The following is a 25541-nucleotide window of genomic DNA, read 5'->3' as shown; positions in this document are numbered from 1 at the left end:
TAGAGCTTAAAAGTAACAACTACATTTCTAAAATGTGGCTAAATAAAAGAATTTACCTCATAACTTCTATAATCTACTTCCACATCATCTCCATACACATTTAGTTCCATATTCTTATGACTGAACACTGTAGCTGGTTTAGGATTTCTAGGGTTGCATGCCATATCATCTGCAAGCATCAGAACAATGTGACTAGGAAAAAAAAATTTTTTCAGTAAATACACTAAATAAAATCAAAAAATTTAAAAGATACATTTTATTTATATTATGTAATAACTATGTGCATTCTTTTATTAAAAATAACAAAGTAATTACTGAGTACATATTTTAAAAGCTTTAATTATTTTTTTCATATCCTTATGCAGTATAAGTTTTAGAGTAGAGAAATTAGAACAATCTGGCATGAACTTATCGACAGAACTTTAAGTTACTAACTTAAATTTTTTCCCCAAAAGAGCATACTTTATGCCATACAGCAAAGGGAAGCTAAGCTGACAGAGAAAGAGCTACACTGTTTCCCCCAAAGATTTTTTTAAATTTTAGTAATATTTGACACTCTCAAGACTTAGAGTTAAACTATGATATTTCAGAGAATTTAATTTTCAGAATCTCAAATGCTTAAGTATGAAAACATGCAATCAATCAACAAGTACAATCACTGCACCACAGGAACACATCTCCAGTGCAATCATTCCTCACTGGCTCCACTCCATCTCCCTAACACCATCATCTCTAGATGATGGTGGACTAGATGCTTCCTGCTTCCAACTCTCACCCTCTTGTTCATTCTCCTTACAGCCATCAGAGTGATCTTCCTTAAATGAGTCAAGTCATTAAACTTTCTCACTTAAAACTCGCCAAGGACGTTCCATTATAGAGGAAAATAGAAACTCCTTACAAGGTCTAAAAGGCTCAATGTGGTTTCTGTCTATCTCTCTAACTTCAGCCCCTACCACCCATGTTCACTATACTCCTTCCACACTGGCCTCCTTTCTGTTCCAGGAATATGCCAAGGCTTTCCCAATTAGGGTCTACTGACCAAATATTTAGACTTCTTTCCTCCCAAATCTTCACATCATTCCAATCTCACCTAAGGTACTCTATTCTCACTACATGTTTTACCTCCTATAGGTCATTTACAAATCTGAAATCCTCATCTCCCACCACCACCTCCGGTAGAACATAAGCACTTCTCTGAGGCAGGGGCTTTATCTGTCCTGTTCACGGTATCACTCAGGCTTAGTAACAGAGCCTGGCATATAGTAGGTATTCAATAAACATTCACTGAGTGAATGAAATATTTTCATTTTTGTATATATTTCCTTTCAGAGAAAATTACAAAGTCTCTTTTAAATACTCTTCATCCTGATCTTACCATTAAAACTGGTGAACAAGAGTCAGGCAATTCTTTATTCTACCACACACTTTCCCAAACATACGGGAAAAACTAATGCGGCATACGTAATTTACTTGGCAAGAGATAGTAAGAAGAAAATGTTCTGCTGCATATGTTCCAAGTACATTAAAGTTCAAAATTGAAACACTGTGATTTTTCTTGAAAATTGGTGAGGTTTCTATTTTGACAGGGTTCCAGCCCTGCCACATTCAAAGATCAGATCTTCAGCTGTTACTGATTCATACTCACAGAAATGATGAAAGTTATTCCTCTTAGACTGGAAAATATCTTCTCTTTTTAATAACTTAAAATGATTTACATTAAATTATTATCAATCATATTTTTCTTTATAAGCCACTATTAAACAAGACTGAACTGAGCTCTAAATCTTAATATAAAAATAATAATATTCCTTTAGGTCATGTTTTTTATTTAAAGTTAATTTCATTCCATGAAATTAAATAATTTTTAATATCTATATAATGTCAATTTCATAAAGAAATAGTCATTTCCGCTTAAAATTATAAATTCAATCAACATTTTTCCTACAGATAATTTTGAGCTTCAATATAAGTTCTATAACCTTTGGTTAACATGATCAATATTATCACTGAAAAATCATTACATTTGTAGATAATAAATAAAAAACAGGACAGAAAACAGACTGAATTTCAAAGGTTTAGAAATCCAACAATATATTCTAATGCACTGTTTCTGAAAGTTAAGAAATACTTGGAACTGTTTTCTGGAGAAAAAGGAAATTCTCACTTTGTCCAAGTGTTAAGTTATTTGTATAATAATACTTAAAAAAAAAACTACAAAAAATACAAAATTATAAATTAGATTCTAACAGAACTATCAAACTAATAATACTCTAAGAACATTAATTCGATTTGAATGATGATGTTATTTTGCTAAAACTAAATGACTGTTGTACTTAACAGGAGAAAGAGATAACTTCAGGCCTGGTTCTACACTCCATTTTTTTCCTATATTTTGACAACCACACTACAATACAATTTGATGATGTAGAAAAATGTCTGTTTGCAAAAGTATGTCGCACAAAATGCAATTCATAACTTCCAGGCTCTGTTTACTGTTCAGGATAATGAGATTTTATATTTAACTAAGCCTTTGCCAACAAATATTCTTTGAACACCATTTATCATGAGATTTAACTTGCTGCCTCCTGAAACTGTCTTTTTCACTAGAATATCAGGTTAGCTTCACAACAGTTATTTAAGTCTTCACTGAGTGAGTATCAAATCAATCACTGCTAGAATCAAGACCAAAAAAAACCCCTACATTGAAGACATACTACTACGTTCTTAAGAATAACGCTATCAAGTTGCTTTGCCATCTTTTAAAAATTAAGACAAAAATTCCTCAAATATATTTAACTGACAAAGGAATATGATATTCTCGCACTTTGGGAATCCTATACTACCATGTGTGATGACTCAACTCTCACACTTTACTCTATTCAAGGCCCTGCAAAACCTACATCACACAGCAAAGTACATGGTAATATGGCCTTCCCTCAACACAAAACCAAAAGAAAAAGTGAGCACTTGAATTTTACAAAGTTCAAACCGGGTTTGAAACAAATAGAGTAGTTATTTATGTAAGTAGTTGCCACATTTTTTAAATCATGAATTCCTGTTAGTTAAAAAAAAAAAAAGTGAAGGCACAACCATATACATCTACTAATTTGTAAGTCATATGTATCTGCTACTTTAAATATATAATAAATATTACTGAAACATGTTTTTCCTTCATAGATTAAAATAATAATAATAAAGAAACTAATATCTTCTTCCCTTACCACTATTTCGTGTCTATCTGATAGAACCCCCTGATCATGCTTAAACAGATTTTAAAGATCAACACAAAAATGAAATTTTAAAACTTCTCAAAACAGAAGGCATGAAACCCAATTTGAGAAACACATGTGAAGGGAAAACGGTTTAAAATAAATACTCTCCCATCATTATGCTTCCATAATAGTGAAGGAACAGGTAAGCCCTGCATCAGGGCTGCTCAGCCTTTTTTTACCCTCTTTTCTGAAAATTTCCCTTGGCCCAGTCAGGAACCAGTAACCAATGGGTTAAAAAACTTAAAAAAAGAAAACATTTTAAATAGATAAATAATCTTTCGCAGCCCTTGACCATTAGAGTACGAAGTTTCAAAAAGCATAACCTTTCATTTATAAAAGGTTGGTATTACCATAATAAAAATTTTTCACTGAATGAAATTTAAATAAATTACTGTATTGGTCAAAGTGCTTTTAAGCCATTCCCTTAAAACTGCTATGCATTCTATAGCCATGTTACCCTAGAGCATCTGTAACTACCAGAGCTACACCCAGCTTCTCTTCAACATCACCATCCCAATCTAGAATAGTAGCTGACGTTAAAGCAGCAGGAGACTTGAGGATCACAGAGATCTTTGATGCTCTCTTAAATATCTGGATTTCTGCTTACAGGTGTTGCTTTTTTTCCCCCCAACATAAATTATTCAGAATGCTCTGTGGGTTATTGCTTCTGCAGTAATATCATCACTACTGGACCAAGCAAATTCAACAAACTTTGCAATATAATTGCTAGCTTGATGCCAGGGGGTAATTTCCTTTTAGGTTTTTCTTCTTCCTTTTCTTCCATGTCTTGAAGAATCACCAAGTTAATAAATCTCACCACCAATACACTATGAAACTAATTATAACAAATCTGCTAGCCACAGGTGCTGGACCATCAAGTTTTTCTGAACTACTTTCAATTTGCCAAATGTCAAACAATTGGCATTACTAAACAATATTATGCCAGATATTCTGTACTTACATTATTAGAAATAAGACTCAAAAATAAAATTGCACTGCAGAGACAGGAAGTCAACAGCAGCAGACATTTACATAAGGGTCGAGCTAGGTAGCGACAGGCTCATATATTTAACGTCACATGTGGTTTAGTATAACATAAGTAATAACTAACATTTATTGAGCAAATGGAATATCTCCAGCACTACATTAATAAAACAAGCACATTACAGGCATTATCTCATATATTGTTTCCAAGATATATATTATTACCATCTCTGTTTTACAGGTTATGAAACTGAGGCACAAAGTTAAGTACATGTCCCAGGTCACACAGCTAATAAGTAGTGGACTTTGGGTTCAAATCCAGTTTGTTTGACATGAACATTTCCTTGTAATAATTCTGCATTATCATTAATGTGAACTAGCGTTTGAAAGAATTTAATGATCTGTTTTATATTGATTAATTAATCAACTCAAGTAATTAAGTTGAATGCATGCACTCATTATTGCTGTTCAATATTTTGGCAAATAACATAAAACAGGCCCTTGAAATTCTAAATGGAACCATCCAGAGGCTGTAGCAAACTGTCAAATTGAAGAATAGCACTAGAGCACTCCTTTAAATGTACTAAGGTATAACTGAAAAAATTAAGTGCCCACTTAAATGCAAAAATCAGAGAACAGAACATCAAAGAGATACAGAGGCTGAAGTTCTAGACATTCTGCAATCAATTCCCCAAAGCCTCTGACTCTTTTCCTACAGAAAGGCACTGAGATTACATCCTACTGCTCGCCCTTCTCTCACCAAGGTCTTTTCAGACACCAAGTCTGCCATTTTCACTCTTAACCATCTGTACCTGCACCTGTAGCCACACGTATGTCTTGACTGCTTCATCTCTGCTTCAAAACACGCCCCAATATTCACCACTCTTCCACTAACTGAGGCAGGGGTAAGCAGTAGAGATGCCTCACCCACCTCTCCCCCTTTCTTGTCAGAGTTCAAATTAGTATTGTGCAGACAAGATTCTCATCTCTTTCTTACTGTTTTCCATGGCTCAACTTCCCACTAAGTAGTTTACTGACTTTCTCAAGCATGCCAGCCTCAAGGCTTGGAATTCAAATCTGTGCATTAAATTAGCAAAATTATAAGTTATTAAATTTCTCAAACATTTTGGGTGACTCACAGAGTCAAAATAAAGAATGTCGCATTAATGAATGCTACGATCGAGTATAACCTATTTTTGTCAAAATATATAGAATAAAATTTGTTTTAATCTTGATGTATTCAATATGGTCCATCATAATGGAAATCAATACATGCAATCCTTCGCATATTCTCATGTTTAACAGAAATTTTACTTTTGTTATTTTTCCCATATGATCCCTACTGATTTAATCAGTCTCCCCACTGCATCTACTTTTATGACAAGTGTCTTGGAATCTTGCTTAACATCATTAGGAGATTTTTACAGTCTGCATGTAACCTTATTAGAGTGCCATGAACAGTTTTCTAGGACTTGACCACCATGCCTGAATTGTACATTTCGCCTGAAAAACATCATTAATAAATCTTCTCTGATATACCTCTATTCTCAAATGGCAAGAAAGTGAAAAGGTTATCTTATTTACTCTAGGCATTTAGTAAGATATTCTTAAGAAGTAAGTTTAGATATTCTTTTCATTAAGAAGACTTGGATGACTATGCTTCTGAGGTATCACTTTTATCAGTTTTTTTTAAAAAAATCTATTTGGCAAAGGATAAAATACAGACACAACACTGGTGGTGAAGAGAATTTTACCACCATCTCTGCTTTTCAATTTGATCATAAAGGTCAACAGGACAACAATTAATGAGGGAAAATACAAAATGGAGACTATTACAGACAAAATGAAAGGGTAATTAACTGGAAGACAGTAAATCTCAATTAAATATAATTCAACAATCTTTAAAGCAATATAATGGTGTTAACTGAAATGAATTTGATTTAACCATTCCATATTAAATTGTGTAGGCATTTACTATAATATTTTACCCAAATTAACAAATTTGGATTTCATATTTTAATAAGATTATAAAAAATAAGATTAGAAGTTATGGAAAAATGAAAACAAGGTAAGATTACAGGATGATGGAAACAAATATTTGTTGAGTTTACAGTGTGACAGGCACTGTGCTGCAGCCCTTTCAGATACTTCATTCTCATTAAATCACAACAATCCTGGGAGGACTATTACTGTCTCCATTCTAAAAGAAATCCAGCGAGGTCAGATCACTTGCCCAAAGCTGTATGGCTGGTAAGCAGAAATGAGATTTGATTTCAAAGCCCACACACTTTCCACCCACTACTACATTCTTTGGCAGAATGGAGTACGTTGCCTTTCACTCTTTCAGAGCCAAAAGAAAATCTTCAATAATTTCTATACTCACATCGACAAATATTAAGGGGACATCACTTTTCCTAAGAATCTCATCATAGTATTTCCATTTCCGATGGCTCAATGAAATTTATGCTTTAAACTTCATTACAAATATTTTTAAGTTTTAAATAAACAATTATTTAATTTTAAAGCTATAGATTTTAAACTGTTTTCACCTTTTAAAAAGATACTGAAAAATCGTCCCAAAGTCTTTTTCAAATTACAATAAAATCTGACTAAGACTGCTTGGGGAATGGAATGTTCTGATTTCAACTTTTTTCCAAAACCTAATACCTACCCATTGCCCCTGTCAACACCTCCACCCTGCAACCGACCACCATGGACCCCATGCCCTGCAGCCACAGCCACAGCTGCCTGTGTTGCTACCTCCTTGGTACTCACTGTAAGATCAGGCCACAGTTTTCAAAGAGTAAACATACTCCTTTCTATCTTCACAGATTCACGGGGTTTCTGAAGGACAGTGAAGATTACAGCCAAGCACAGTATGACCTTTATAGGGACAAAAGAGCTATAGAAATTCATTACTACTCCACCAAGAAGCCGTGTTAAGAGCAGTTAAATGGACACAGAAGTGCTGAATTGAAACCCACAGAGCATTGTCTAGTTCTGACCTAGACGGAGTGAGCCTCAGCGCACTTCCTCTGTGTTAATCAATATTAAACGACTGAAGACTTGCTGCTTCTTGTTAGGAGTTCATTTCATTCTCCATTATTCCCAACTTCATACTCAAGGCATAGAGAATTTCAAGTGGAGTTTGTTGAGGTTTCTTTACATCATATCTGTGTTCAATTTACTTAGTCCTTTTACAATCTTAATGAGTTTTGTTTTTTGTTTGTTTTTTTGTTTACTAAACTAACATGTCTCGCATGAACTGTCTAACTCCCATGGAAGTCACACACAAGAACATGGTATTTCTTATCATATAAAATCCAACCAAAGGGACCTTAAACAAAGTTATTCAGAAACTTAAGAAGTATGGATTACCATAATAGTAAGAGTATGTGAAGCAATATATGACATTGCTCTCAAGGAAAAAGAAGGCATCCATGTTCTTGACTGGCCTTTTGATGAAGGTGCACTGCCATCGAACCAGATTGTTGATGACTAGTAAAGTCTTGGAAAAATCAAGTTTTATGAAGAACCCTGTCACTGTACTACTGTCCATTGTATTGCAAGCCTTGGAAGAGCTCCAAAGCTTGCCGCCGTAGCATTAATAGAAGGTGGAATGAAACACAAAAATGCAGTACAGATCAGAAAGCAAAAGCAGCATGGAGCTTTTAACATCAAGCAACTTTTGTATTTAGAGGAGTATTACTCTCAAATGTGTCTGTGCTGCAAAGACTCCAGTGGTCAATGAAACTGAGGTACCTAATGCTACTGTCTTAGAAGTAGAACTTCAGACAGGACCTAATTTGTTGCACATTTTAGCCAAGAAGTTGGCTCAGTGAGTAAGTCTACTGAAGCTTTTATAGGAGTACAGAATAGCAGTTTTACCAGGTTATATGTTTGGCAGAACCTCTATGTTTAGGTTACGGTCAGCCTATTTTGACACTTAGCAAAAGTCTTGCTGTTCAGCATTTAAAATTTATTTATCATTTGTTTCAATTCCTAAAATCACGCCATCCTGAGTTATAAGTCAAGTTTAAATTTATTCCCATGCCAGAATCTTCTCAGTACATAAGAAATTTAGAAAGACAAGGTACCAAAATATCCAGTTAACACCTGCATATTTTTTAGTATCACACAGAACTAAAATCCTAGGATTTACGAACACTTTAGACCTTATGAGTTTTACTCCTTCAGTCATGTCAAACAGTGATTCGTTTGTTTACTTTATGTTTACGTTTGCCCTCATTCATACCAGTACACAACAGGTTTGCATAACCATTGACTTCTGTTCAATTTTTTACCAAGCTGTATAGTGTTATTTAATATCTTTCTATAAATCTCATTTTGTGCTGTTATGAAAAACCTGCATCTTGAAAATCTACTTTGTGCAGAAGTTTAATTAATCTCCAAGCAAAAAAAGCTTTACAATTAAATTAATGTTTGCACTTTTGTGTACAACTTAACCAAAACAGCCTAAAAAGAAAGGGAGAGGGCTATTAAATATTTCTAGTAAGATACTGCCTTTATCTTTTGCAGAATATGTAAAACATGTCCTTTAATTTAGTAAATATTTTCTAAAGGTAGAGATATTTCGCTATTGTAGCTAAAAAATTCTTAATCATAAAATTTTTGAAATTCCTGTTATTTTTCCATACCTCCTGGAAGTTGTTTACCAGCTATTATTTTTGTCTGAAGTGTGTTTTTTTTTTTCTTCTCTTCCCAACTTCCCTTGCAAAAAAAAAGTGGGGTTTCTACTAGTGAACTGAACAGACGTCTAATTTTTTATGTCTTTTGACTTGTGTAACTCAGTATTTGGATACTTGACAGTTTATTATGTAACTGATCAATAGTGATGTGTATTAATGTTAGTTTAACATATATTTATATTGTCTTATAATATGTGGTTACAGTTCTGTGGGACAAATAATTTGTCAGTGTTCTCCAGCTTATAAAAACCTAGTGCGAGAGCTAGTTCACTTATTTAGAAATAATGAAAAAAAAAATCTAAACTGCTTTCTTGAATAAGTACAATCTATTAAGAACAATCTTTACCAGTATTTAAAGCTAACGTTTGAATATCTATTTTTATTAAATATAATAGAGATAGAAGAAGTACAGGATACTAAAGTAGCTTTTACTTGCCCAGAATAAACCCTGAAATATATTTGTAACTCAAGCTCCCTAATATGATCTTATTTGATTCCACTTTGCCTATAGTACGGTGGAGAAAAATTAACAATTCAAGTAAATTAAGTTTTGATTAATATGGGTTTTGCTTTCTAACATAATATATCTGAATTTCATGATTTGAAGCCTTTGCAATGGATATAATTAAGAATAAGTTAATGGGTGGGTGTAAGGATTTAATGTCAGGGTACATTTTAATGAACTGAGTAATCTCCCACTCATGATCAGGTCAGATTCTTGGAAACCATTAATATAAAACCCTGTGAAATATCTTTTCACCAAAGAAATCAAATTATGTTCACAAATGGTAATTTCACTTATCCTTTTAACACCTCTGAGTCAGATATAACATGGCAGAGAATTACAACATTGTTTCTATCAAATCTCCATTAGAAGTCCTCGGAAATGTCTTAGAAATTCTCATTATCATCTCATTATCATCATCAAAATTTTATTATTTTCCATGGTGAAATGTCATGTTGAGTCTGACTTATTCTGAGGTCATTCCCAATGCCACCAGCCAAGCATTTATATTTTTCACAGAAGTTATGGTTTACTCCTCTGCCCTTTTCTCTTCCCTGTGTCCCCACTTCAGTTTAAATTACAAAAATTGGCAAGTGTATTCTGAACACCATACGCTCTCAATATATATTTGGCTGGAAAAGGGAAGGAGAAAGAAGAAAAGAAGAAAGGAGGAAGAAAGGAAGAGAAGAAATAAATTCAATTAGTGTGCATTCTGCCCCTACCAGCTGTCTTTTTTCCTTCCTATTTCTCAGTCCAGCCTGGAACCTACCCAAAGTCATATGACATCAAATGCATCAGGCTCCTTTTATTGGTGCCCCAGTACAGTTGTTCCCTAAGGCGGCCTTAGTTCTGCCACCACACAGCTGTTGACATTAAACGTCATTTTACCTCTCAGGAACACATTTTTCTCACATGTAAAATAAAGGATTTCTCTGGACTACTAATTTTGAGGGATATAAAGACAACTTTTATCTGAAAATTGTCAAATATGAAAAGCTTCTGAAGATTAAAAACAACTTTCTATGGTACAAAGACCTGAAAGGAAGACAGCTGTCACTGTGGTGGATTTTATGGATATCAAAAAAAGGGAATTTATAGTCAAATTATTAAAATTAATAAGAGTTCAGCAAGTTGCCAGAGCAATATATAAAACCCAACTGCCTGTGCAACAGAAGTAAGAAAATATATTTTTAAAAGGTACCATTTATAGTATCAACCAAAAAAATATAAGACAAGTAAATATTCTACCAAAAATGTTTATGGAGAAAATTTCTAAATTATAAAAGTTAGTTTAAAACCATTAAACACACAATTAAATAGAGATATACCTTATTCATAAATGGAATGATTTAATATCATAAAGAAGGCCATTCTCTCTAAATTAATCTAAAACTCAATGCAATGCAAATCAAAATCCCAACAGGATTTTAAGAACTTGACAAGCTGATTCCAAACTTAATATGGAAGAACAAGACACAAGAATAGCCAAGACAATTCAAAAGAAGAAAAAGTCAAGGAAATCAGGTTACCAGATATGAAGATAGTGTCAGGAATGAAGATATTCTGGGGTTAGCAGAGGGAATAAGCATCTCTCACTTCTTTGACTTCCCAAAACCTTCCTAACTATTTACAAATCAATAAAGAAATTTCCCTTTGCTCCATAAATCTCTTCATGGTCCTCTTAGTCTTGCAAATGGATCTTACTTATTATCTAAACATAAGAGCTGTGGCCAAAATGCTCCTTTTAGTATTGTCACTATTCTCAGAGCACATTTCAACTTCTTAACTATTCTAAATGCTTACCTATTCAAGATATTATGTACTTCACTAAGAACATCCCATGGAGAGGCAGACAGATCAGCTGCCAACATGAGAATAAAATGACAGATTGCTCAGAATACATGTCTCTATATTCAAACACTATTATTTACATTTTTACAAAGTATATGAGAAAAAAAACTGTTGGGAAATGACAGAAGACAAGAAGCAGAGCATTCAAAGGCATGAGTTAGTACTATCTTTACAGTAACTATGATAATATATTGCAAATTATTTACAAAGCACATTTACTATGGTTCCAGTCCTTTTGTTCATAAAAAAAATAGGTAAATTATAAAATAAAACTATTAATAAAATAAAATTTTATATACATTTAATAATTAAGAAACTTTTATAAATTAATTGTAATGGTTTTAAAAAAAAATTAGCGAACTCCCTGTACAGAGTACTCTGTAAGGTTCCACATAGTGACACAAAGGAAAGAAACATATATGGGTAGGAAAGGACAGCACACAGGATATTCTAAGTGTTCTAAGTGGGATGAATGGTGAAAAGAAATAGAAATGGGAGTGAAAAAACTACCATGTGGTAGATGTCAGAACAAATCAACAAATGAACATAGTAAATTGGGATTAACAAAGCAGAAAAGACTGAAGACTGGTTGAAAATTTTGGATTTTTTTTAGAGGAACAACAGAGTCACTGCAGGTTCTTAATCGTGGGAGTGAAAAGACGAAAGCAGTGTCTGAGAAAGAGAATTCTAACAGCTGTGTGTAGGATGAGCTGGAGGGGGAAGAAACTAGAGACAGGGAATAAGCAGCTAGAAAGCTGCTCAAGTACAGAAGCATGAAGCACATGAAGCGTAAAATAATGAAGACCTAGACAGTAATAAACACTATGGAAAAATAAGAAAATGGGAAAACAGAGAGACATTCCTTATACTATGCAATTAATATTAGCTATTTTCATAACACCCTAGCACCACATTCAACATGTAGATATATATTTTTAATTAAATAAGGTATTAAATGATCAGTATGCATAATTATACCAACCTCTATAGAATTGCCATAAGAATAAAAAGAGATCATGATATTAAAAGAATTCTCGAATTGCAAACGTTACATAAATATTATCTGTTGTAATTTCTTAGGGAGGAAATAGCTGTGATATAATAGAAATATTCCAATCATAAAGTCAAAATGCCTGAATTCAAATTCTGCTTCTATTATTTAGCGGTACCTTTAACAGACCTTAAGCAAGTCATTGAACCATTCTGAGTAACCATTTTTAATACGTAAAATGGGGTTGGAAGTGGGGAGACTCTCTCATAAAGGTCCCAAGGAATAAATAATTCATTATAAAACCCCTAACACAGTCTCTGAATTATGGTGGATAGTGCATGTGTGTTGCAGTAGGGGTGGGGGAGGAAGCCAGAAACAGGGGTCCATTTTGGCCGACCTTCCCGAAGAGAAAGCTACAAGCATTTCCAAAGAATCGTAACAACCATGACCTTCTCCATATTATTTTAATCAGAAATTACACAAGAAAATTCCTGAAATATCTTATTAATGCTTACCTTACCCAATACCCTCTTACATATAAGATCTAACCCACAGCAGCATAAAGAACAACAGTCAAAAGTTATATTGCCAATCTGATTTTAAAAACAACAGTAACAGGCAGTGATTTTTTTTTAATTTACAAAAATATTACCAGAATTCAAATTTCTAATTCTAGTATTTATTACTTGAGAAAGAAGTTAAAAGGGACAAAGGACAAAAAAAAAATGCATCCTAAGGGAACTTAAATAGTAGGAAGGCAAGGGATAAGTAAAGCTGCAGTTAACTTGTCTTAGGCAAAACTCTATGGACTTCTATCTGGTGGAAAGAAACGAATTTTAAGTTCCCTGGTGAGATCACCCTCCCCACAGACCCCAAAAGTGGAAGTCAGGGAATAGTTTATAAAATCTACTACTGAGCATTTTTAGCTTAAGAAACAAGATCTAACGAGACTATAAAAAAGCAATAGTCATAAATATTTCCTTTCTAGCCAGGACCAACTGGGTTCCACTTGACTAGGGATCTTTAGCATACTCCTCATTCATTCATTCATTCAGCTCTGCACAGTATGCGAAAGAGTGCACTGCGAGGATTATAAACATAGTATCAGAACCAGCCATGAAGAAAGAAGATCAACACATAGGAAAAAGTGCCATGATAGAAGTACAAATAAAGTATTTACGCGAGAAGGGCCAAGAAAGCTTAAGGGAATGTATGAAGTGAATCTGGGCATAGGAAAACCAAGAAGGAGGGAGGAAGGAAAGAATTACAGATGGAAGGATCAGTATAAGGCAATGAGAGAGGCCAATACAGGGACTTACAAGGAGGAATTGGCTGGAGCATAAGGAACTGAAATTAAATGATCAGAGTACCAGACTTGGACAGACTGCAAAAGCCTAGAGTTCCAGCATAAGGGATGTGAACATTATTTTGCACACACTAAGAGTTTATGAAAAAGAGGAGATGAATAAAGGTTTAAATTAGGAATACTAATCTCAAATAATAATTAAAATATAGAGCAAGGGGAAAAATAGAGTCAGAAAAGCTGCAGGATTTAGCTATGGAAATAAACAGTTTATCAGATAGGGATCATTTCAAAAATTCACATCCACTCAACTTGCAGTAGAGTTAAATTATATTTTAAGAAAACTTAGATACATATTTAACTCCATAAACTTAATTCTTATGCGCTGAGCCAAAAAAATAAAAGGAGAGACAGATCTCATCCAGCCTCTTACTCAATGTATTTATTCCCCAAAGTAAACATGAGATGAGACGGGAGCTATGACTCTGCATTCCCTGTCAGTCTCAGTTCCCATGTCCCTCTTACAGCATGAGCACCTCGATGCTAGTGTTAAAGATATGGATAGATTTTTCATATAACATGTCCCTTAATCCAAAACCACTTCATCAAATGCTCCACCAAAGAAAAAGAAAACCGTAATTTGCTCTAGCAATGCTCTAAAACTGGCTGTGTTTGACTTCATAAAAGATAACACTATACTGTACTTCATGTGCTCTTTAAGAAATTTACAAGAATAATTTTGGCCCAATTTCTGCTTCACATACTGTCTTTAGAACTTAACCCCTGTTTAATGCCTTCTCTCTTCCCCAGCAAAACAGGGATTTAGACCAACAATTATTTTAGGACACAAAATTTCCTAAAAATAATGAAATGTTTCAAGAAGCTAAAACCCAGCAAAGAGAAAACAAAATCTCTGAGGGTGGGTAAGGTTACAAAAAGCATGAGCACAAAGTACGAGACCCCCGTCCTCCACAGAACTTGGTCGATAACAGTTAAGCTGGAGGGTAACAGTCAAGCTGAGTATCTTCTGAGCATGTCTTTTTATTGTCCCCCATCACCATTAAATTCCCTTCTCTGAGTCAATATTTCGGTACAGTACTATAAAATTCTGGTAACCCATGTATCAAATAGTCTTTTATAACAGATTAACATTTGCTAAAATCTAGACTAATACACTTTAGAAGACAGACTTTTTTTACTTTTAAAGTACAAACTTGTCTGCTTTACCTAACTGATTAAAGTATTTCCAAGTCACATGTTTATTTATCCAATACCTACTGAGCACCTACTATGTGCGGAGCACTGTGCTAGATGCTAGAAGCACAAAGTGAAATAAAATATAATCCCTGTTCCCTTCAAGGAGTTTATAATCTAATGAGGGAGACATACTATGATTAATATATTCATGTTATAATCAAAGTACATACAAAGGATAAGATAGAGATAAACAAGGGGGCCAGGGAATGCTTTTCTGAAGTATTAGGGTAAAGTGAATTTGGAAGCTCAGGTAAAAGTTACAGCTGTGCTTCCTAACTTGATTGTCCACCAGAACCATATATAGAGCTGATGTCTAGGATTCACTTCAGATTTAGTGAATTAGCATCTCCAGGGGTGAAGCCAAGAAATCAATATTTTTAACATGCACCATGAGTGATTCAGAATCACAGCCAGGTTTTGGTAGCAGTGAGCTGGAAGTATAGACAACCACTCCAGGCAGAAAGAATAGCTCAGTATGGTCAGAGTATGTGAAATACATACAGAAAATCAGAGAGAAATCAGAAAAAGGGTACTGATATGACTAATGTGACATTTCAAACAGGATCTAAGAAACTGATATGAACTTCCAAAATAAAAGGCAATCATCTGTTATATTTTAGTAAATGATGTCTGACATGAACTAGTTTCTTACTGAAGAATACAGGAAAACTAAATGCAAATACTTTGCATTGCAAGACAGAGGTTAAATGCTCCTTTAAAAAAGCAAATAAAGCACAAAAAAAACCCCAAAATGGACCTTTATGCATAATTTTTATTAAATGCAATGACCAATCATTTTTCTCAGGATACACATCCTGAGAAGTTGTATGTCAGAAGTTAGGATAATACTGTTTTAACTTGAAAATGTTCCATAATGTCTAAAATAAATTCAAACTGTATTTTGAAATTTAAGCTTTAAAATGGAAAAGTGCTCTTAATGATTAAAGTTTCCAAACTGTTATTTCATAATAGTTTATTACTTTCTGACTAAAAGTTTACTTATAATTGTATTTTTATACTTAATTCCAGGTAGGAGTAAAGTGAGACAAGCCACCAAGGAGAGTATTACCATAACAGGCTAAAAGCCAAATAGAATCTTTTCTATTGATCTGTTTGTTAAGTAACAAATGGTTTAAAGCATCAACTGTTTAAATCCCCAGTTAATTCCTAACAAAGACTTCATACACAGGGAGGTAGATGGGAAAGGATTTGAAACAGGAATAAGCTTTTAAAGAGCAGTCTTCAGAAACCTAGGGACAAACCTAATTAGAATATGTAAAACACATCCTAACAGTTATAGTCTGTTTCTTAAAAGCCCCTCTAAATCTTAAACCATTTAGACATATCCTAATGCTTATAGACTAGACAAAGATTCATTTGCCATAGTGAAACCTACTGCCAAACCACGCACAGTCATTCCCTGGAGGAGCACATAGGATATGGAAGCGACAGTAGTTTTAAACCGAAGGACTAAGCACATACACCTATCTGAGGAGAACCAACTGACAGATAATAGTATCGGCTAATTACAAGAAGAATACTTACACTTGCTATAACAAATCATCCTCTCAGACTTAATTGAATGTACTTTTTAAAGATGGTATTACCAAGTTATCTTAATTTTCAGATGAAATACAGGAATTCAATTATAGTTCCCAGGTTAGAGCTGTCAGCTTCTTACGCTAAAATGAACTACTGACACAGACTGTAAGATGACTTTGTTTCCTGAGTCATGCACTGCTTCCTTTCTGCTCCTGCAACACTTTATACATATCTCTGCTCACTTTTCACTGCAAGGACCTAAATCATGCAAAGAAGGTACTATTATCACAATGTAATAGCTGAGGAAACAGGCTTAGTACGGCCAAGTGATCGAATCAAAATCACCACTAAACCCAGATTTCAAACTCAGATCTGTCTGACTGCTAAGTTTTTTCCAAACTACCTCACAGGTGGATAGAAACACAGGACTAAATAAATCAAACCTAAATAACTGAATTGACTGCAGTTTCCTCTCTAACTGCTTTGGAAGTAGCAAAAATACGTCTATCATATCTAACAAACCAAATGTGGAGGACATGCATGTTTTTTCAATATTTATTTTTTAGTAATTCCAAATACTTATTTTACTTCATTATCCAAACTCTTTTGTTTGCCTCCAGACTGAGATTTTACAGATTGTTTTGCAGGCTTCTGTATGAAATACATTCTAAGACGGATGCCTATGAAAGAAACCCCAGCTACAAGAAGCTAGTTCTTTCTGATCCAACTCGTGTTTTTTATCTTTTCTTTCAGTCTCAAGCTCAGATTCAAAGCTGCTTCTTTCTGAAGATCGAAAGCCTGCTATTTCCCTTGAATGTGGTTCTTCTGAGGACTTGCAAGTGCCAGACTATCTGGCTCATGAAGCTTATTCTTATCAGGAATTATTAGGTGGGTGTGGGAGTTCCACTGAGTACCTGAATCCCCTCGTATGATTAGGAAATACACCACTTTCTGAGTCCTCATAGAAGGTAGAGCCCCTCTCCCTACATAGAAGTTAATGATGCCATATAGTCACTCTTCCTGTCACCCCTGCAGCACAGACATGGGCACTTCATCTATGCGCCGTCAACATTACATTCCCACCAAGGACTCTAAATTAAGAGCTAGAGACAGTAAGAAGGTGGGACAGCAAAGGTCAGATTTTGGCAGAAGGCAGTAGTAGCAACAGTAAGTGTCCAAAGGCCATGGTAGCAGCTATGCAGTAGCTGAGTCCAGGCTTAAGCAATTCGAGGCTGCATTACTGTCACTGGGCTGGTTTCATGCTATGAAGTTTAGATGTGAATTTTCCACCTTATCTTCCTTCTTCGTGACTCTTTAAGGATTCAGCCTTTCCAGCACTTTGGTAAACTAACAGATATGTTTTCAGTAAATGTCTTTTCTATTTGAATCAGTCAGAATTGCCTTCTGTTGCTTACAATTAAAAACCCAGACTGAGGCATTTTATAATTAAATAAATGACACAACAATTATACTCTATTTTTATCAAATCTTTTTACCTTAGTATTGACTGTTGTTTTATGTAATTTGCCATTATGGTCTTTAGTAAGAGCTACTCTGTACATGATGGCATGCTTTAACAACAACACAATAACTTCAAGTTAGGTTTCTTCATGTTTTTCAGAAGTGACACAAAAACACAAATATAATAACAATTATCTAAGGGTGGTTTTCACTGGGGTTCAGAGTTAAGCTTTATCAAGAATTCTTACCTGTCAGGAATACCTAGCCTCTTGACGCTTCTATAAACAGAAAGAGTATTTGCAACATGGCGATAATTAAACCAGAATCGGGACGTACACACCTGAAGTATTAAAACAAATACATTATTTTTAGGAATCAAAATAAACCTGAGTTACAGAAGTATTTCTCTGTAAGTAGGATATAGAGATGCTTAAAAAAAGAGTACATCATTATTCAGGCCTAGAAACAGCACAACACAATAAGAATTGTCAATAAAACCAATCTCTCTAGAGAGAAGGCTTTCATAACCGGTCTTAAATTTAAAAAACCACTCAGCTTAAGAGAAAACAAATCTTTGGGTAATCAAACACTGAACTAACTTAGTTACTCTCAATTTATGTGATTCTATAATGTTCCTCTTTTTAAAAGATTAAATTATTTAGAACCAAAGACAATGCCCATACTCTTTTCATAGAATAGAATATTAACTGCCTTAGGTTATATAATATTCCTATCACTCCAGTCCTAATTTCAGTTGTGAAAAATGGAAGATAGAGACTAAAACACAGTATAGAAAACAGTTTTTATATGCACATAAGAGAATGTAGTATAAAGAAGCTGTTGAACTGAACAGAAAACTATAAACAATTCCAACAAGTCTTACCCTTTAAAAAAAAAAAAGAAAGAAAGAAAGAAACTGATTTCTAAAAAAAGATACCAAAGGTACTAGGAAAATCTAATGCCATGCCTCAAAAGTTAGCCCTCTCAAGCATTCATTCCAAAGGAAGAAAACAGAAATTGGGACTGTCTGGTAGCATACCTACCCACTAAACACCCTCCCACCTCCTACCACATGCCTCTGCTGATAGTAAGTATAATGATAGTTTCGAGAATAGCACAAATATTCTTGCCCCTGCACATAGAAAGGAACTACAAAGTTTTTTTAATTAAAATCTGTCTTCAACCTGGACTCCAATAAGGAAAAGACTAAAATTCTTGACTAGATAAAAATGTGAAACTCCATTAAGTCAAACCATAAAATCCTACAGAAATGAAAAACTTGAAATAATTATAATTCAATAAGAAAAAGATGAACAAGATAATTTTGAAAAATGGGCAGAGATCACAGCAAGCATTTCATAAAAAAAGTATTAAAAATTCAACATCTTGTAATAACCTATAATGAAAAATATGAAAAAAGAATATATAACTGAATCACTATGTTTTACACTAGAAACTAACACATTGTAAATCAACTACAGTTCAATAAAAAAATTTCTTTAATTTTAAATGGACAATAAAGTCGTACAGATGCTCAACTGCTATCATAATTTTTTAAAAAACTGGTTAAGTATCCAAAAGTCTGACCATTGATACTATTGGCATGGTGTGGAGAATGAATACTCATATCCTACTCATGGGAATGTAAACTAATATATACCTTCTAAGAGAGTAATTTGCAACATATATCAAGTTCAAAAATGTACTTCTTTTTATTTAGCTTGTGTAAGTATGGGAAAAAAAAGTATTCAAGAATTCTCACTATATGTTGCCTCTATTAGCAAAAATCAAAACCAAAAAGCTAGAAACAAAATCACTACCCATCAGTATTATTTTTTTAACCATAAGTATGGATTATCTTTATAAGTTTTTTATTAAACAAAGATAAAAATGTTTTATTCAAAGCAGATCCTGAGACTAAAACGGAATTCAATTTTCCTTCTATCTCCCTCTGGTGGCAAGTTTTCTCAATCATATTACAAGAGTAAAGGGGCCTTTCATTTACCTCTGATCATCTAGTCAAGACTAAAAACAAATTAATTCAAAATGAGGGGGAAAACATTTATATTTTTTAAAATTTCAATTTTACAACATTGAAACAAATGTATGTTTTACACTTTTAACTTGTCCCTGATCAAATTTCATAATTTTCCATTTAAGAAAACACAATTTATTGAAGTCTTACTATACTGAGTTAATGTGTAAAATATTGCACAAAATATGAAAACTGCAGTTGTGAAATGCTCAGTAATAATTCTTTTTCACCCTCTATTTCTCAACTGAGATCCCGGTTACTGAGATTGGAGAGGGGCTTGGTTAGAGGTTTCCCAGAACAAGGAGGATTTTAATGTGTGTGTAGTATAAGCTAATAGGCTCCTATTCTAAGGATGAGCCCCTTGGCAATTAGTTGTCTGCACACCGGCAGTTATTCCCTCTTTTAAGAATTCCTTCAGAGACACTAATCACGGAAGTGCCCTTCGCTGCCTGTAGAGCAAGTTATCCTCTCATCTTGGTGGATCATGGCCTGCCTCCTGACGGTTTTCTCCAACTTAAGTGGTCACTGAAAGCCTATCATCCTTAACATGAGCAGCTTTTGTTCAACACCTTCATAAAATCCCGTGTGAGGGGCAGCATATAAAAGGTGTTCTTTCCTAAAGAACAAGAAAATGAGTCATGAACCCATGTTACTATTCTATTTAATCAAAGTAACAGGAAAATTAATTTGTCTTCTTCTAAACTTTTCTGTGTAATTTGAATTTCCTACAATGATCATTTATTTTTGTAAACAGAAAAAAAAAGCAATTAAAAAATAACATAGCCTAAGTAGAGAGTATCTATAAACTAATATGATAGATAAGAAATACAATTACTAGTTTCCATCATTAAAATAACTCTACACTTTATAAAATGCTTCCCTTAACAACAGCACCCCTAATTTATTTTTATTTTTACTTATACATCACCACTTGACAGATATACTAAAGGCAAAGATTATTATTAGTTGATGTGGTCAATAAAATATAGCCCAATCGAAATAAAGAATTTCTGTTATAAGATAAAAATTTTACTTTCAAGAATTTGATTCACACAAAATTTCTCAGACACATATCTGATGTAAACAACAAGGTGCACCCTTATAGAATACACTTACCAAAACCGCCCAGTTGTTCGTATGGCCGCTTCTAAAGAACTGTTCTGCTTGATCCTATTAGTCAAATAATAGCAAAAAGATTAGAAGAAAAAGCTACATTTCCCCAGAAAAAATATTGACAAAGGCCAGTTAAGATTCATGAAGTTGTAATAACAGTAAGTCATCACTGTGTAAATGTATAAATATTCTATTATTTGACCTTATGAAAGACAAAACAGTTTTATTTTTTGATGGGGGCCTTATTAGGAGAGGGACTTCTTTTTTTTTTTCAAACATTTACCTCAAATACTGTCAACTTTTCCTGATACGCTTCTAGCTTTAAACTGTGAATGACTTATTTCACGTCTTGATTCTACATATAACAATACCATTCCTGCTGAAATTTCACTCAATATTCGTTCCTATTCTGTGCTGAGCGTTTCCTAATATTTCACTTGAACTCACCAATACATTTGATCTGACACATTCTCTAGCATACTTCCATGCACCATTCTGCTAACCTGTTAAATAAAGTAAGTCTGAATTATATTTATCATGGAACATTACAAACCTCAGCATCCAATACCAACCAGACACTGAATGAACATGACTGATAATGAACATGAATATAAATGAACATTTAATATATATAATATTATATATTAAAATAATAGTAAATATAAACTATAATGACCTCAGATCTGCTCCCAAATAGTATTAATTACTAGAACAGTCAGACTGCCTGGATTCAAATCTGGACCCTACTACTTACTAGCTTTGTAAACTTAGGAAAGCTGCTTAATGGTGACTGGAGCTGTAATTTTCAGCTGGCAAGAAAATTTCAGGGAGAATAAAACAAAAAATGCACTCAAATGTGTGTGTGTGTCATACATACATATATATATATTTTTTAATCTTTCTCAACAGCTGCAATAGATGCTGAAGAAAGCAATGTGCTACAGTGGTTTAGGAATTTGAAGATCTGGGTTCTAGCCAGAGTCATTTAGCTCTTTAGACTTGATCTTCTTCATACAGAAATGAGAGTTGACCCAGTAATCTCTCATGTCCCTTCCGGCTCCAAAATTCTTACATCATTAAGACGTCAGTGGGAAATGAGATGGCAAAACACTTTTGTGATTGTTTACACAATACAGACATTGCAAAGTTATTCATTCATTCTACATATAGTTGGTGGAACACCTATTATGTGCCAGGTACCATGTAATGTACAGTGATCCAAAAATCACTAAAAAGCATGCTGCTTTCTCTCAAGAATCCCACAGTTCAATAAAGAAGACAAGCAAGCAAACACCTTACACAATGTAACATTCATTCATTTATCACATTCATTGGGCACCATGTGCCAGTCACTGTCCTCAGTGCTCAAAATATGATGGGCAAAATCAGTGATCGTACTTACCTCCAAAGAGGTTACTATCCAATTTGATAGGCACACATTAAGCAGATGAGGACAAACTATAAATTCTATAAAGGTAAGATACCCAGTACCATAAATAAGAGTGTAATAGGGGGACCTGACCTGATCTGGGAAGGGGGAGGCGTGAAGACCAGGGAGGGCAGGGATGTCAGGGAAGTTTTCCCCAGAAAAGTGACATTTGGGTTAGGATCCAAAAGACAATAAGAGGGAAGATAATTCTAGACAGAGGGAACATGTGCCTTAATGACAGAAGAAAGATTTAAGTTTTCAAGAAACTGAAAAATTAGCATAACTGTAGTTTTGAAAAAGAGAGAACCAGAGGTGCAGGCAGAAGCCAAAGTATGCAAGGCCTTGTTTATGAGTCACAATCAAGATTTAGTTCTTTATCCTTAAAGCAACATTGAGGTGTATACAGATGACATGATCAGATTTGCAAATTTGAAAGTTACTCAGGCTGCAGCTTGGAGAACAGACTGGAAGGAAAAAAGAATGACTTGAGGGAGACCAATTAGAGAGCTACTGCCCTCTAAGTGAAAGATGATGGAAGGAATAATAGAGTACAAAGCATACATAGATTACCACAGATGAGTGCTGTACTAGCTAAGTGCACAAATTACAACAGTAAAGGCAAAGGTAAAGGATAGGGAACGATTCTGTGGAGGTTAGGCTTTTGCCGCATCTTAGTAAATGAGCAAACAAAAGAAACAGGAGGATTAAAACCTGGTAATGTTAAAAAAAAAAAAAAAACACAGCAACTGCATAACTACAAAAAAAAGTAGTGGTATGAGTACTACCAAAATGAAGTATACAAAATAATCTGCTAGAACAAAGGAGGAAAATGGAACTTCTATTGACATTTATCGTATCTAAACAACATGCTTTATAAATATTGAATATACACATTAGCAGTAATTCATGACTAGACAGAGAGAGTGTGTGTGCTCTCTATCTTTTTTAACTCGTTGGGGTGTGTATTCAAAAAGTCTTGAGTCCACTCATCTAAGCTCTAGGTTGGAGGTGGTCGGGAGAATGGTCTCCTATATGAAGACTGGAAATGTAGGCAGAGACCACATCCTGATGTTTAAACTGTATTTTGTATGCAATGGGAAATTATTGAAAGGATTCAATTAAAGAAATAACTTGATCAGGTTTACATTTGATGAAGACTAGAGGGGGGAATTTGAAAGCCTGTCGGAAACAAGATAAAGCTACTCCAATAGTCTAGACAAGAAATGACCCGGGCCTGCAGTGGAACTGGAGAGGTGAAAGCAATTTCTAAAGTTCAGAACATAGAATTTAGTGATGATTAAAATGTGAGATACAGAGAGGAGATTATTTTTTAAAACCCAGGTTTCTAGCTTACGAGCAACCCCATAGGAGGTGGGGTAGGAGGAAAATAAAAGTGGGGGCACAAATTTTCAAATATCGGCTGACTATCCAGGCCTCTTAGCCAGCTGGATATTCGGGCCTTAAAAATGATGCTAGAGATGTAGGCTGCAGAACTGGACTGAGGTATTATCAGAGTATAGGGGATCGTAAAAGCTTTCTAAAGGGCCAGAACGTCGTGTGAGCGAAAAATGAAACACCGGGCCCATCTGATTCCTATTAAAGGGAAGTACTAACCACTCCTGTAGTTCAGTAGCAGGAAAGTAAGCGCTCCAGTCTTGTGCTGACCCTTCACCTGCTAGGGATTGCCCATTCCTCGGAGCAAAGGATCACACCTTCTCCCGCCTCCCAAGACTTGCTTCTTTTAATTCACCTCTTAAGAGGGACACCCTCCCCACAGCCCAGCGAGCCTAGGAAAAGGCTGGAGGCTTCCCTCGGCGGCTGTGCACTGGCCTTCTGCTGGGCGCTCACACGAGACAGCCACTACACAGCTGTCCCCACCAGGACCCAGTCCCTGACAGAGCCGGGCTCCTACCTCGATCTGACTAGCGGCCAGGCTGTCGAACGGAAAAAGCAAAAACGCTGCCAGGGCAGTCAAACCCTGGCTGACAAAACAGGAATCCACCATACTTGCCGGTTTCAGCTTTCGGCACCTGGAGGGGCGGGGCGAGTGCCGTAAAGCAGCACGGTTTTGTTTTTTTTTTTTTTTCTTTCGCGACGCCTGCCCCGCCTCCTCGAGGCCAGCCCCTCCCCAGCCTTTAGAAGTCCGTGCTTCCGCAGACCTGGAGTTTCCCGTGTAGCCAGGGCACGGTGGATACAGGACGTTGAACGTTTTCTTTAACTCCATTTTCAGTTTTTGTATTGTAGAATAGATATAACGTTTAAAAACCTTTTTCAAAGGTGAGGAAGAAAAACGTGCGATCCCATAAACTTTAAGAAGTTGTTTCCTTTTTTGCCTAGTGCTGCCGGTTCAATTCATTGACTGAAGCATGAGGTGGTGGGAAGAGTAAGCTTTGGGGCACAAAAAGGTGATTAATTGGATCATTTGTAAGTGAAAAGATGGGTGAGTGTTGCAACTAACAGGCTTGGGGTCTTTTATTAAAAGTATGAATTTGGAGAAATTAGTTAAATTTTTGTTTCTTCTGTAATTACAGAACTATTTCTCAAAGAGTGAGGATTTAATAAGATCGTGTGTATTAGTTCCATTATGTTCGTTATCTACATTCAGTTATAAATTCTGCTTTGCATCTAGCATGACAAACGTTATTTATGCTGCTTCATAATCTTCATAATTTTAACATTTAATGGTAACATGGAATTCTATCCTTTATTGATGCCTCAGCCAAAAAGTAATTGCACTTCTTTTGGGCAATACAAAGTCTCTACGTTTTACTATTAAAATAATATTGTAAAGAGTATCTTTAAGCATTTGGCTTTTACACTTATGAATTATTTTCTTTGGATAATTTTCCCAGAATAGGACTCTTGAGTCAAATGATATCAAAAGTTTAGTTGCTATCAGTGATGTTGCTTTCCAAAGTATATAAATTTACAGTGCTATCAAAATACACAAACACCAAATTATCTCATTTTTTTCCCTCTAAATTCTTTGGTGTAAAATGTTGCCTCAGCTTGTTATACTTCCAGTTCTTTAATTACTATCAAGACATGATGTCTTGTGTTTATAAAATATTTGTATGTCTTTGACGTAA

General features: G+C 34.7%; 1 protein-coding gene and 1 pseudogene across 1 annotated transcript in view; one reads left to right on the top strand and one right to left on the bottom strand.

The window, feature by feature from the left end:
- The window catches only part of PIGK (phosphatidylinositol glycan anchor biosynthesis class K), an 86218-nt gene extending 61704 nt beyond the window's left edge, over positions 1 to 24514 (bottom strand). The window contains exons 1-4 of the mRNA XM_010963382.3: positions 24365 to 24514; positions 21027 to 21080; positions 18124 to 18215; positions 57 to 192 (exon numbers count right to left, since the gene is read on the bottom strand). Of these exons, the coding sequence (XP_010961684.2) occupies positions 57 to 192; positions 18124 to 18215; positions 21027 to 21080; positions 24365 to 24457 (375 nt within the window). The 5' untranslated portion in view covers positions 24458 to 24514. The remainder of the gene's footprint in view (positions 1 to 56; positions 193 to 18123; positions 18216 to 21026; positions 21081 to 24364) is intronic.
- LOC105075567 (protein tyrosine phosphatase type IVA 1 pseudogene) lies at positions 6662 to 8007 on the top strand (annotated as a pseudogene).
- Positions 24515 to 25541: the final 1027 nt, after the last annotated feature.

The sequence above is a fragment of the Camelus bactrianus genome, chromosome 13, assembly GCF_048773025.1.
Source record: "Camelus bactrianus isolate YW-2024 breed Bactrian camel chromosome 13, ASM4877302v1, whole genome shotgun sequence".
NCBI classification, from domain to species: domain Eukaryota; kingdom Metazoa; phylum Chordata; class Mammalia; order Artiodactyla; family Camelidae; genus Camelus; species Camelus bactrianus.
Note: the sequence above shows the minus strand (reverse complement) of the source record. Positions and strands in the feature narration are given on the sequence as shown.